This window comes from Taudactylus pleione, unplaced genomic scaffold (assembly GCF_031769625.1).
Source record: "Taudactylus pleione unplaced genomic scaffold, aTauple2 ptg000198l, whole genome shotgun sequence".
Taxonomy (NCBI): Eukaryota; Metazoa; Chordata; class Amphibia; order Anura; family Myobatrachidae; genus Taudactylus; species Taudactylus pleione.
Window position 1 is genome coordinate 20,248,429 of NW_028284600.1, and position 14,340 is coordinate 20,262,768.

At 44.1% G+C, this 14,340-nt stretch overlaps 1 protein-coding gene across 1 annotated transcript in view; it reads right to left on the bottom strand.

Annotated features, from left to right (window-relative positions):
- Nucleotides 1-485: 485 nt before the first annotated feature.
- Nucleotides 486-14,340, bottom strand: part of LOC148518911 (opsin-VA-like) — a 141,982-nt gene continuing 128,127 nt past the window's right edge. Inside the window, exon 5 of the mRNA XM_088477009.1 lies at nucleotides 486-713. Within this exon, the coding sequence (XP_088333135.1) occupies nucleotides 486-713 (228 nt within the window). The remainder of the gene's footprint in view (nucleotides 714-14,340) is intronic.

Sequence of the window (14,340 nt, forward strand, 5' to 3'; positions counted from 1 at the left end):
TTTTGGGGGCGGCCGCACTGACATCATCAGTGATGTCAATGGGGAGCTTCCTGCTCCATCAGAGCAGAAAGCTCCCTGGGGCTTACGAGTGCCCAGACCCAACCTTACGGTCTGGTCGTAAGCCCCGATGGTCGCGATGGTGTTCAACCTGGTCGGTCGTTAAGCTGTGGGTGGTAACCCACAGCTTAATGATCGACAAGGAAGCGGCCGTTCAGGATGCAAGCGGCCGCCCTGATTCAGTGCGACCGCTTGCATCTAACGACCGCCTCTGAATGAGGTCCCCAGTCCCTGAATTCCACCTACAAAAACATTGACTCTATTCTTTGCAGTATGAGCATTCGCTAATCACTGCTCTGCCTGTAACACGGTGCCCTTATGTGAATGTGTGTTGACAGGTAATATAAGACTGCACTTTTGTCTTTGTGATAAACGTGAGTAAACCAAAGTACCATTCTGCACCTCAAATATTGTATGGTGGTAGCAGTTTACATTGGGCATACTTTGTTTTCTGATATGGGAAGCTGAGCAAAAGAATTGCAGCTGCTCTGCTCGTCTTCAGTCATTTTGCTGATGTTGGAGGATATATGTGCTGCTATAGCATGCATTTCACCGCCGTGGTTGTGGCTCAGTGCCACTCTCTCTGATGTTGGATTGATAGACTCCTTGGGTTCTAGGTCACTGCAATGCATCATCTGAAGCAGACACCTTCTGAACTGTAAGGAGAAAATAAAGTAGGAACTTGTAATTGTATAAAATACACACGCACACCACACACACACACACACCACACACTTATTACTAAAAACAGTATTACAATCATTAATATAAAACACACAAGGGTTGGGTACGTGATGCCGGCGTACAGAATCCAGACTCCGGCATTCTGACTGGGTTAGAGTGCTGACAGCTACTGGTAAGTACGCTAACCCTACCCAGAAACCTAACCCTCCCTCCCTGCAGCCTAAACCTAACTCTCCCTCCCTGCAGCCTAAACCTAACCCTCCCTCCCTGCAGCCTAACCCTAACCCTCCCTCCCTACAGCCTAAACCTAACCCACCCTCCCTGCAGCCTAACTTAACCCTCCCTCCCTGCAGCCTAACCTAACCCTCCCTCCCTGCAGCCTAACCATAATCCTCCCTCCCTGCAGCCTAAACATAACCCTCCCTCCCGCAGCCTTACCCTAACCCTCCCTCCCCGCAGCCTAAACCTAACACTCCCTCCCTGCAGCCTAACCTAACACTCCCTCCCCACAGCCTAACCCTAACACTCCCTCCCCGCAGCCTAAACCTAACACTCCCTCCCCACAGCCTAACCTAACACTCCCTCCCCGCAGCCTAACCCTAACACTCCCTCCCCGCAGCCTAAACCTAACACTCCCTCCCCGCAGCCTAACCCTAACCTATCACCCTGCAGCCTAACCCTAACCCTCCCCGCAGCCTAACCCTAACACTCCCTCCCCGCAGCCTAACCCTAACCTATCACCCTGCAGCCTAACCTAACACTCCCTCCCTGCAGCCTAAACCTAACACTTCCTCCCCACAGCCTAACCTAACACTCCCTCCCCGCAGCCTAAACCTAACACTTCCTCCCCACAGCCTAACCTAACACTCCCTCCCCGCAGCCTAACCCTAACACTCCCTCCCCGCAGCCTAAACCTAACACTCCCTCCCCGCAGCCTAACCCTAACCCTCCCCGCAGCCTAACCCTAACACTCCCTCCCCGCAGCCTAACCCTAACCTATCACCCTGCAGCCTAACCTAACACTCCCTCCCCGCAGCCTAAACCTAACACTTCCTCCCCACAGCCTAACCTAACACTCCCTCCCCGCAGCCTAAACCTAACACTTCCTCCCCACAGCCTAACCTAACACTCCCTCCCCGCAGCCTAACCCTAACACTCCCTCCCCGCAGCCTAAACCTAACACTCCCTCCCCGCAGCCTAACCCTAACCTATCACCCTGCAGCCTAACCCTAACCCTCCCCGCAGCCTAACCCTAACACTCCCTCCCCGCAGCCAAACCCTAACCCTCCCTCCCTGCAGTCTAACCCTAACCTATCACTATGCAGCCTAACACTAACACTCCCTCCCCGCAGCCTAACCCTAACCCTCCCCGCAGCCTAACCCTAACACTCCCTCCCCGCAGCCTAACCCTAACCTATCACCCTGCAGCCTAACCTAACACTCCCTCCCCGCAGCCTAAACCTAACACTTCCTCCCCACAGCCTAACCTAACACTCCCTCCCCGCAGCCTAAACCTAACACTTCCTCCCCACAGCCTAACCTAACACTCCCTCCCCGCAGCCTAAACCTAACACTCCCTCCCCGCAGCCTAACCCTAACCTATCACCCTGCAGCCTAACCCTAACCCTCCCCGCAGCCTAACCCTAACACTCCCTCCCCGCAGCCAAACCCTAACCCTCCCTCCCTGCAGTCTAACCCTAACCTATCACTATGCAGCCTAACACTAACACTCCCTCCCCGCAGCCTAACCCTAACCCTACCTCCCTGCAGTCTAACCCTAACCTATCACCCTGCAGCCTAACCCTAACCCTCCCCGCAGCCTAACCCTAACCTACCTGTAGTGCCTAACCCTATCCCATAACCCTCCCCCTAACCCCAGTACTTACTGATGGGATATCAGCAGTCGGGATGCTGGTGCCTGGATTCTGACCTGTGTCGGGATTCCGGCGCCAGCATTCTGAGTGCCGGCATCCCAAGCACCAGGATCATAACTACATACCACACATCATTAGCACAAAACACACACACACAATTATTACTATAAAACACTATTACAATTATTGCTATAAAACGGTATTACAATTATTGCTATAAAACAGTATTACAATTATTACTATAAAACACACACCTACGATCATAAGCACAAAACGCACATAAAGGGCTTAATTCAGGGTCCATCTAAAAAAAGAAATTTACGTTTTTTGTCTCAAGCTGCGTTTTTCCTTAATATGCATACACAAATTTCCACTACCCACATATTTTTTCTATCTTAAACACGATTAGAGAAAATCTATGACTGGGGGAGGGGGCTGAGACCAGGGCTGTATTGCGCATACAGTCACGGGAAGTGGTTGTGCATTCGCTGGCAGTGGACATGCAGCTGCCTCCTTGAAGGGTCTGAGGGCCTGATTCTGCATGGATCTCTATTCTGCTTAATATGCACGCAGCTGCATTGCTAATCTCACCGGTGCTATTTAAATCATACTTACCAACTCTGCAGGGAACCTTTCCGGGAGCAGCTGCTTCTCTCATCTTCGGGGGGCGGGGATTCGTGTTGTTTAGCCCCACCCCCTCCACACGGACCCGCAAACATCTCGGAAAGTCTCCCCATCCTGCCCACTTCACTAGGAAGTGGGTGGGATGCGGGAGATTTGCCTACTCTTTCAGGGGGTGCGGGGGGTTACCCGAAAAATCAGGAGCCTCCCGCGACTCCCGAGAGAATAGGCGTGTATGATTTAAATGTGTGCGTACTGAGCCTGACATAAGGACGCCCACTTCTCCTTACTCACATCTGTATACTAGGGCAATATAGCAAAACAATCGGTAAGATTGAGTAACATCGGACCCATGCGCACAGTTATGGAAGCCCAGAGCTCACTCAGGAATTGCTAACTTCAGCGCAAGCCATGAGACCTCAGGAGGCGTCAGGTATCGCAGTGACCAATTTATGCACGCCCATGCAACGGCGATGAAACGCACTGGCACAGCTGCATTTGCCCGACCCCCCCCCCCCGTCACCACCCCAAATGGCACTTCCTGTTAATCACTCTGCTCTGGGCATGCGTAGCCTCCGCAAACACAGTTTCCATCGCAATGGCTAGTTCACACACGTGCAGAACGCAACAATCTATGGGTCTTTGCAACCACATTCCTCGCTGAATAAGGCCCTTAGATGAGTGACACTGGTTTAGGTGTACAGTTGATAATGATGACTGTGGCCTGATTCCAATTTGTACGCTATTAGCACAGCAATAGCATAAATAAAATCACACATACAAATACACTTTTGGTTCCCCAAAGCAATAGCATTATTATAATCCACAGAGATTCACTATTGATAATAAACACAAGAGAAAGATGATCCAAGTTTATCATCTATAGGAATAGGCACATTCCATGGAACTGTCACATCACTTACTGTACACAACAAAACCAATTATAAAGATGAAACTAACTTGACAGTTTATAACATTATGGTAAAGAAAAAGAAGAAAAAGGCACACTTATTGTGAGAAAGTATAGTTAAAACTTAACTTTTAACCTATAATACTAATAAAATAAAAGGAGTTAGTATACAATACAACTAAAATAAATTACTGCTGCACAAATGCGAAATATTAACTTAATCAATTCATCAAGCAGTATAATACTGCAATTACTCTGCCGGTTATAGACAACGCTCTCTAATGAATCGGAATTATTCAAGAAAAGAATTTCTTAATGAATAAAACCTCCCACTCGGTCCGCTGTGTAACACTTAGTTAAACAATAAGGTATGCTCCTATTCACACCACGCTGCTAACTTGCTCCTCTCTCCCTTCTCTCTGTCACTTGGGACAGCAGCCCTGGAAGCCGGAAGACGCTCTACTCCCTGCAGAGACACGCTGCCGACTTGCTCCTCTCTCCCTTCTCTCTGTCACTCGGGACAGCAGTGCTGGACAGGTAAGTGGCGTTGACATCCCTGCGCTACCTTAGAGGTATCAGGGCGGACTGCCACTACTCCTTCCTGCATATCTGCTTCCTTTAATCTGTCACGATGCATACAGTCCCCTCTCTCATTTGCTATCCTCTAGGGCCTATCCTATGATAGCAAACAGCAGAAGGGGGCCAGTTTATTAGACATCGGCACTTCTTTTTCTGTCTATGATACATGCTGTCCTGATTGAAAATTGGGCTGTTTATATGTTGAGACCTTGTCGGGTTGAGACAATACAGCCAAAATACACATCGGTGTTCTAGACATATTGCAAATACACCTTAAAACCCATATGGAATACAGCTTTGTGTATATATATGAATATTCTTGTCCAAAAGGACATTGCATCTAAATCAGTGGACAATAATTTTTCTGGATCTTTTTCAGGATCTATATATAAAGACCCTCTTGGAGTTACCTTTATAATGCTATATTAAACTATAACTACAATAGGAGACAGATTACCAAAATCTGGGAATATATATGTTTTCAATACCAGAGGATATATATTTATACAACTAAGAAAGCATACGGCCAATGTCAACTTGATAACATACTGTGTTGATAAATATACTTATGGACTCAATATTCAAAATCTCAATATATGGACTGTATATTCATTTGAAATAACAACAACTTATGCATACTGCAATATTGAAAAAAATGATGTCCAATAATAACAACACACATGCCAATGCCTATATAAAAAGCAATTAACATGTTCTGCAATCAGGGTGCTACTCTTCTCTATGAATATTGCAATGGTGCAGAAAAAGTGCTAAATATATATACAAAGCAACAACCTACATGCAAATTGCTTTAAAACAGCTGGGTACTATCCACTTTAGGATAACTGTTCCCAGTTACTAATAAGGGTGCACCCAGCATATACACACATATTTTGGTATTCATTGATTCACTGTTTATATATGATGTATGTTTGTCTGTTGCCAATAAGGAGTTTATTGGGAGTGTCTAACACACATTGGCTATACTGCAATTTTTGCATATATCAACCTGTTATGTTATGCATGGAACTATTATACTTACACCGAACTACTGTTAAGTAATAGCACCGCTGATGATTGCTGTTTATATTTGTGATTATTGGTGTGGATGGTATACCCACTTTTCAATTATATCGATTGGAATAATACCAAGTTGGCATACACACAGTGATATTCTTTTGTAGGAGCATATCTTATTGTTCAACTAAGTGTTATATTTGTGATTATTGGGTCGAATAGTATGCCCACTTTTCAACTATATCGATTGGAGAAAATTAAGTTGGCATACACACAGTAAAATTCTTTTGTAGGAGCATTATCTACTAGTAATATATTTGTGATTATTAGTGTGAATAGGAGCATACCTTATTGTATAACTAAGTGTTACACAGCGGATCGAGTGGGAGGTTTTATTCATTAAGAAATTCTTTTCTTGAATAATTCCGATTCATTAGAGAGCGTTGTCTATAACCGGCAGAATAATTGCAGTATTATACTGCTTGATGAATTGATTAAGTTAATATTTCGCATTTGTGCAGCAGTAATTTATTTTAGTTGTATTGTATACTAACTCCTTTTATTTTATTAGTATTATAGATTAAAAGTTAAGTTTTAACTATACTTTCTCCCAATAAGTGTGCCCCCACGCAGATTCCCTTTTCTTCTTTTTCTTTACCATTATGATTATACATGACTCGGGGGAGCACCATTGACCAAACAGAATTACCACCAACATATATTTTTATATAAAGGCGGTTTTGTTCAAAATAAAATTTTTAGTGATTTCTTTGGTCAGTTTTGGGAGAATTTCAAATCTTAAATCCTAATCTAGGTTAATTTTTTGTAATACCCTTCATTTTGTCCTTTGTGCGGACTTGCCTTAAAAACCTTTTTTGCAGTTTATAACACTATAAAGGGACGATTATTTGATACCAAATACTGTACAAGGCCACAATTTTTTTTTCTAACATTTTTATGGTTTCAGACCAAATAGGAGTTTGAGTACATGAGATTAAGCCCCAGAGATTGGATATTGGTCCAGACAGACTGAGGACCTCATTCAGAGTCGATCGCTTGCTGCAAACGATTGCTCTGAATGAGGGCGGCCGCTTACTTTTTTAAGTGCCGCCTCCTGGTCGATCGCTAGGCTGTGGGTTACCACTCACAGCTCTTGAGAGCGACCAGGGTGATGGTCGTGCTGGTCAAGACCATCGCGACCATCGGGGCTTGCGACGAGACCCTAAGGTTGGGTCTTGTCAACCGCAAGCCACAGGGAGCTTCCTGCTCTGATCGAGCAGGAAGCTCCCCACTGACATCATTGCTGATGTCAGTGGGGTCGCCCCAAACGGCAAGCGTTCCATCGGGAACGCCTCTGTTTAGCCGGCCACGCCCCCTGCCCGCCTCCCAAACGGGGTGAGCTGTCACTCACCATCGACAGCTCGCCCCTTTTGGTGTGAGACCCGTAGCGACGGAGCGCCTGTCACTAGCCGGGTCTCGCGCATGCACACGGCGGAGCCGGCTCCAACGTGCGCATGCACAGTGGGGAAAACATCGACCCGGTTGCGAGCGTTCAGCACAGTCAGATCCTTAACCCGGCTGGTTGTTGCAGTTATCAGACCTTGGTCATTACTTTCAACGAAAATCTGGTGTGAATTATAGGGGAAGGTCAGTAATATTTGCAGAAAAACTAATGTAAATAAAATCTAAATGATTAAACACGGTAAATCAGCATTTTAGGTGGAAAACAAAGACAAGTTCATATTAATTAAAGGGAGATATATACATTGCTATAATATAGGGATGTGCAGGCTCGGATAGGTTCGAGTTTGCACGTGGAGTTCGGATTTTTCCCTCCAAAAAAACGGAACTCAGAACGAGGCAAAACGTCATCTTACATGGACGAACATCATCATTCCTGGTCTTTTGTCCAGGAATGATGATGTTCGTCCATGTAAGATGACGTTTTGCCTCGTTCTGAGTTCCGTTTTTTTGGAGGGAAAAATCCGAACTCCACGTGCAAACTCGAACCTATCCGAGCCTGCGCATCCCTACTATAATATAAGAAATGAGATGTGTGCTCCCTAGGACTAGGAGTTGAAATTATCTGCAACACCTGCCATAGCTCAGCTAGCTGATTATCGGAACTGCCCAGGTAATAAGGTGAAGATAATAAGAATAGATTGCAGTAGAACACAGTGCTTTAAAGGAGTTAGCCTTCCATTACATAAAAAGTCTCTAAGGCCCATTTCACATTACAGTACAAGGCTGTTGTGTAACAAATATAATAGCTAAAATGCCACCATAAATTAACTTAATCTCTTCAGGCTCATTTCATTAGAGTGCAGACTTGACTGTAATAGGAAGAAAACTTCGGTATCAACAGGAAGATCTTGGCCAATTTCAGCCCCCCTGACAGCTGTAAACTAAAGGCCCTCACACACGGTAGTATTTTTTAAACGATATTGCCGTTTTCGACCAATTGGAACGACAAATCGTTTAAAAACTGTCCGTGTGTAGGCACGTTACGATTTGATGCACATTCCCACTGGTTGTTGGTCGTGGTCGGTGATCTCTTCAACATGCAGAAAGATCTCGACCTGTCTTTCACGAGTTGGCACACATCATTCTGTGCGTATGCACGATGAACGATTTCATGGTCGATTAATGATTTGTCGTCACTTTTCCTGGCAACTCCCCTCCACCATTTTGTACCAGCCGACTGAGAGACGAGAGACAGAAGATACATCGTGAGGATATTTGCTGCCAAATGATATATCGTTAACGATTTGTAGTCGTTAACGACCCATCTATATCATTTGTACAATCGTTCCATGTGTATGCACAATATCGTTTGCCAGAGAGAAATCTGTGGTTGTTTTTGCATGTAGGATGTGGGAGGCTCAGTGGTTATCTGGTGAGTCCTGCTCGGGATGTACCATGCTATCTTCAAATAGTGTGCTAGCCCTCTTTTCTCTATGGTGTGACTGCGAGGACGAGTGCAAGTTTTCCCGCTTTACATATGCGTGGCCAGTTCCGTAATACCCCGGAAACATGATGTATTGCTGCAAAATGAGGAGATAAGGATTGTTAATTTTTGGGGGGCACATCTGATTTTCTAATAAATAGACCCCTTGTTGTATAAAATGTATCAGCTAATTTCAAAAAGATAAAGAAAGTAAAATAACACGTGCAAAAAAAATAAAACAGAAGACAGTGTTCAATAAAAAGTCACTGCTAATAAAATCTATGGAACTACAAGCCCTATACAATATAAGTGCAGACAGAAATCCTACTGCTAGCCTTTAATCTATAACTCATATACTGGGTCAACACTGTTCAAATTCAAACCAGTTTTATTTGCAAACTGCAAAACACAGGTACATATACATACTGTAGTACATAACGTTGTTAAACTGAGAATATTTGTCAGTCAGTTAAATACACCAAATACAATTCCATTAGATTATCACAATGACATTCAGGGAACATCAGATGTCAAATTAAATATTTTCCTGTTAAATATACTTGCTTTGACAAAGTCTATCATATAGACAAAATGTGTTACATTACTTATTGGACATACTAGCATTTGGTTCTGTTGGTGGATAATACAGTTGCCGTAAGACAGTTGATAGACTATAGCCTCTAACCGTACAGCCTGGCTGTGTTCCTTGATATCTAGGAACTTTTTGAAGTAGCTGGAATTCCCAGGTAGAGAACAGTAAAGGCGCACTAGGGTCCAGCGGCAGACACCAGAGGAGCCCCGGAGTAGGGGCGGACATTGTCTGTCGGCAAGTCACATGGCGTAATGTGTGCTCACGTTTGCCATCAAAGCGGCAAAGATGGAAAACAATCATATTACATCTGTAATATGATTGTTATATGCTCAGCAACAGTAAAAAGTCACTGAAACAATTGAAATCATGCACAATGTATCTTCAGTCAAAAGTCAACTTAAGCTTGTAACAATATTTTTTCTGAACGTGTAAGTTTTATTAATTAAATATGATTTACAGATTACTTACCTAATTTTCCCAATAAACAGGATATTTCTCTAATTTTACTTGATAGTTTCTTTAGCAATAAGTAAAGCAGAAATGCATACCCACCAGGCAGCCAGTGAGAGCTGCGAGGTAATGGAGGGGCAGTTCCTCCCTGCAATTCTCTACTGAGGCTGTTCTAGACTGACACTGTAGAAGATTATATAATAGAAAAGTGAGCTTTTTGGGGAGCAGTATTGAAACACACTACTACACATTGTAACAGATCTTACGTATGTTGCTCACACTGAACAATTTCAGCCTACAGAGTGCAATTAATGAGATATTGAGGGGCCTAGTATTTATCAATTATTATTTGACTAATATCTCCCCAAAATGCCAGTTTTTAGTTGTCACCCACAAATAATAAGTATCCCCCAAATGTTACATTTGTACTGTGGACCACAGCAGATACCGGAGATTTCTGTTTTCGCTTGCAAAAGCAGCTGCCATAAGTTTCTATGCTGGCTGCCTTTTAAACAAATTTACCAAGCTCTGGAATTTAGCCGTTGTAGCCTAAGGGCTACATATCGCAGAAAGTACCGGGAGAAAGATTTGCAGGATCCCCCCCTGGCACCCTCCACTTGCGCATGCGTGGTCAGCTGACCATAACATGCCCAATAGTGTGCATGGTGCCTCTGGCCCTGCCGCTGTATTTTAACACATTCGGGCAAATCTTAATTTCTTATAGCCACAAATAGCAGTGATAGGAAATTAGAATTACCTGATAACTAGTAAATATGCCCCTAAATCCATTGGCAATTTGCAAGTGCTGCTATGGCAAGTTTGCTTCCCCATAGGTTGTCCCATATTGTGTCTTTCCTGCTTCTGATAGTAACAATTACAGAGTCTAGCTCAGGCAGCAGATGGGCATTAGGTTTAGGATGGCAAAAATGGAATCTCCACAGTAATTGTTTTTGCGTTGTTGTGGTGTGTTCATGACTTAATGATTTGGAATATACAGTCATGCTCCTACATCCTTTCTATTTTTCCTACAGTAAGTTGGCAGCTTCTATTAGTACAAGGGGAAAACAGTAAAATATTTAAGATACCTTAGTTAAGATAACTTCACATATTTAAGGTTACTAAATCACAGCAACTTAAACTATCCTTCCATTGCTGTCACTTACTTTAGACCATCAGAGATTGTGGATAAAATGTGCTCAGGATTGTGGATAGATGTAAAAACTAAAAAAGATATATTCATAGCACTGAGTGGCTAACAGCGAAGCAAATATGCTAATTACCATTTATCAGCTCAACTCGCAAAGGTATTCTTCAGTTTATCCATCAAATACCATAAATTGTATGCTCTAAACTATTTGTTGCTGTTGCAGTGCTGTAGTGATGAACTTCTCATAAGCTATGACATAATCAGAAACATTGTTCCTGAACCTGTCCTGGGCAAAAAAGTATTTTCCATAACATAAGTATTATTTTAAAGTCCCGTTTGAGTGACTTCTTTTTTAAATTATCTATCTATCTATCTATCTATCTATCTCATATCTATCTATCTATCTATCTATCTATCTATCTATCTATCTATCTATCTATCTATCTATCTATCTATCTATCTGTCTCATATCTATCTATCTATCTCATATCTATCTATCTATGAACTAATGTACCCGTTTTCACCCAGGTAGACCTTTCCTTCATACCATCTTAACTTAACTTATATGCTTACTTTATTTTATGCCCGGGGTTGGACTGGCCCACAGGGGTACAAGGGAAATCCCTGGTGGGCCCTACTACCTCTTCCTATGTCAGGTTTCAGACAGTGCACTCAAATTATACATTGTTCCTCTATTATAGGGTCAGTTACTTGGTAGAGCAGGAACATGGATGAACAGACTATGCACTGTAGTATCCATGTTGTCTGCAGGCATGTCCTTTATATGGACTGGCCAAGCCTCTGTGGTGGCTGGTCACACCCTTTAAGCATGGGCCCCTACCACTGCCTTCCCTGGTGGGCTTTTCATGCCTCAGTCCGACACTGTTTATTCCCCTGGTGTAAAGGAGCCTGCTAGTATCAAGATTAAGTGTGGTAAACCTCGAAGACGAGCTTGAACAGTTGCCCATCCACCACCAGTTTGCATAAACCACCATAAGTAAAGGGCTAGAACATGTCTAGGTGGTACTCAGCGGAGCTGGTGTAGTTGTCCCTTTTGCTCACGGGGGACATGATGGAGAATGCCTCCCAGTTGTCCATCACGTGCCTCACAATTAGTTCACGCACTTCCCTAGCCATTAGCTGACTGTCATACATGAGATAGGAGAGGGACTGGAACAGGCAGGCTCCATCTCCTGTGATGGGGACAAAGGTGTGAGGCACCATCTCTCCTTTAACATTCAAAAACTGAATTGCCATGTTTGAGAAAATGAAGATACAAAGCAAATTAAGTATCCAAATGGAATAAACCTAGTCAAAGTGTTAAGTCCTTAGCAGTAGTGACTCCAAAGGTGGGGCTGCGGGGCAGTCCAATATTCAAATAGGGGAGCCACACTGTCACCCCAAAAGCTGCCAAACATCAATGGCAGTAGGTGTGGTTCCCCTTTTTGAATATTGGAATTTGCTGCAGCCCCACATCTGAAGCAACCACTTGACCCAGACAATGAGCTTACAGTCCTACAGCACTTGGGACACGTTGCTTTGTCACCCAATAACCTCGATCGACCAGTTACCACCACATAGAATAAGGCTTGTAAAGTGCTGTTTGTAAACAACACTATTTTGCCAATTTTTGCATAGAAGTAAGGGTTTAATTTATTACCGATTGTAACTGCGATTATGCACGCAATCGGCCGATTGTTGCGTACTGTGTATGCATCGCAGTGTGCATGCATAAAGGATCCACTGCGATCACAGTGACTATGCAGACCCATCACAGAGTGATCGACAGGAAGTAAGCTTTTGGGGGTGGTGACGGGGGTGTGGTCTGCAAAACGCAGGCGTGCCAGCCTCACATAAAAGAAGGTGAGATACTAAGATTACGGGAACTCACAATATCTGTGAGTTCCCCGTAATCTTCCGGAGAGATGTTACAGCAGACTATTATATATCTTATTCTCTAGAGCCACATAGATTAATTACTGGAGAGGACATTTTTCTAATCTACAGATTGGCAGCTATTAATTTTATGCATTGAGGTTTATGTATCAAAAACTAATGTTATAATACACACTGTGGACCTCATTCAGAGGCATTCTCAAAATGCGAGCGCTCGCTCTGAATGAGGGCGGCCGCATCTATTTTTCGGCCCGGCCTCCTCGCCACTCGCTAGGCTGTGGGTGACCACCCACATATTTAGCGAGCGGCCAGGTAGATGGTCGCGATGGTCTTGATCGGGGTTTGCGACGAGACCCTTGTGGTAGGGTCTCGTCTGACGCAAGCCTCAATGAGCTTTCGGCTCTATTAGAGCCGGAAGCTCACCACTGACATCACCAGTGATGTCAGTGGGGCCGCCCCCAAACGGCAGGCATTCCGTCAGGAACGCCTCCGTTTGGCAAGCCACCCCGCCTACAAAACGGTGCGAGCTGTCGATCACCATCGACAGCCGCCCCTTTTGTAGTAAGCCCCGGAGCGAGAGAATTTCTCTCTCGCTCCGGGGCTTGCACACGCGCAGTGCGGCCGCTGTGCGCATGCGGGGCCTCTACATCCACCTGCTTGCGAGCACATCGGTGCTTGCGAGCAGGTCTGAATGAGGCCCTGTGTGTTTTAATAAATTTTCTTTTTATTTTGTCTATAAGCGCTACCTCTTGTTGTGTATATTGTCTATTTTTAGTGGGTTGCAGTTCCCACTTGGTATAGCTGCTATTTAGACAAAATACCTTCTTAGGAACACAGATCTGAGAGTACATACATTGATTAACCATAATGATTTTAAATGATTGCCACTTTAATACAGTGGACAGACTCTCCGGATCTCACCCATACATGTACAGATTTATCCTTATTCACCTAGCCTCATTACGCCATGTGGCGCAAGATGCCTGGTGCAAGTGAGCCAACCAGGGCTGTTTGGCGTGACTGCAGCAATAGGGTATGAGGACACATCTGTAAGTTCCAGATTATTACACTTCCCCCATAGTGCAAAATATTGTGAAAGTGTGTGTGTAATATAGTTTTATGAAAACATTGCTGTGAATATTCTATGTGCATTTTGTCATTGAAACCGTTGTTATTATTAATATGACATCTAAAGTTAACATACTCATATTAAAATTCTCTGGATTTTCATAAAGTATTGTGCATTTACTGTGTCTGGGGTGGGATCCCTTGGCTCTCTGCTGTGGTGTGAAGAAAGGGAAGAAGTGACAGTACTTTTAAAAACAAAATGCTTGAGCAAGAGAGACATCATGCCTCTAGCATGCATGATCTGAGCTACGCCCATGGACGCAGCATAGGGTCATGCAGGCGACGGAGATACTGGCCTATTCCCTAAGCCCCAATAGTAGTGACACACCTCCTACCCAGAAATAGTAGCAGACTGTCAGTCACTAACAGTCTGCTGCTGAACTACGTGCAATCATGTATACCCATACTGCACATCTAGGGTTACTACTAGTGATGAGC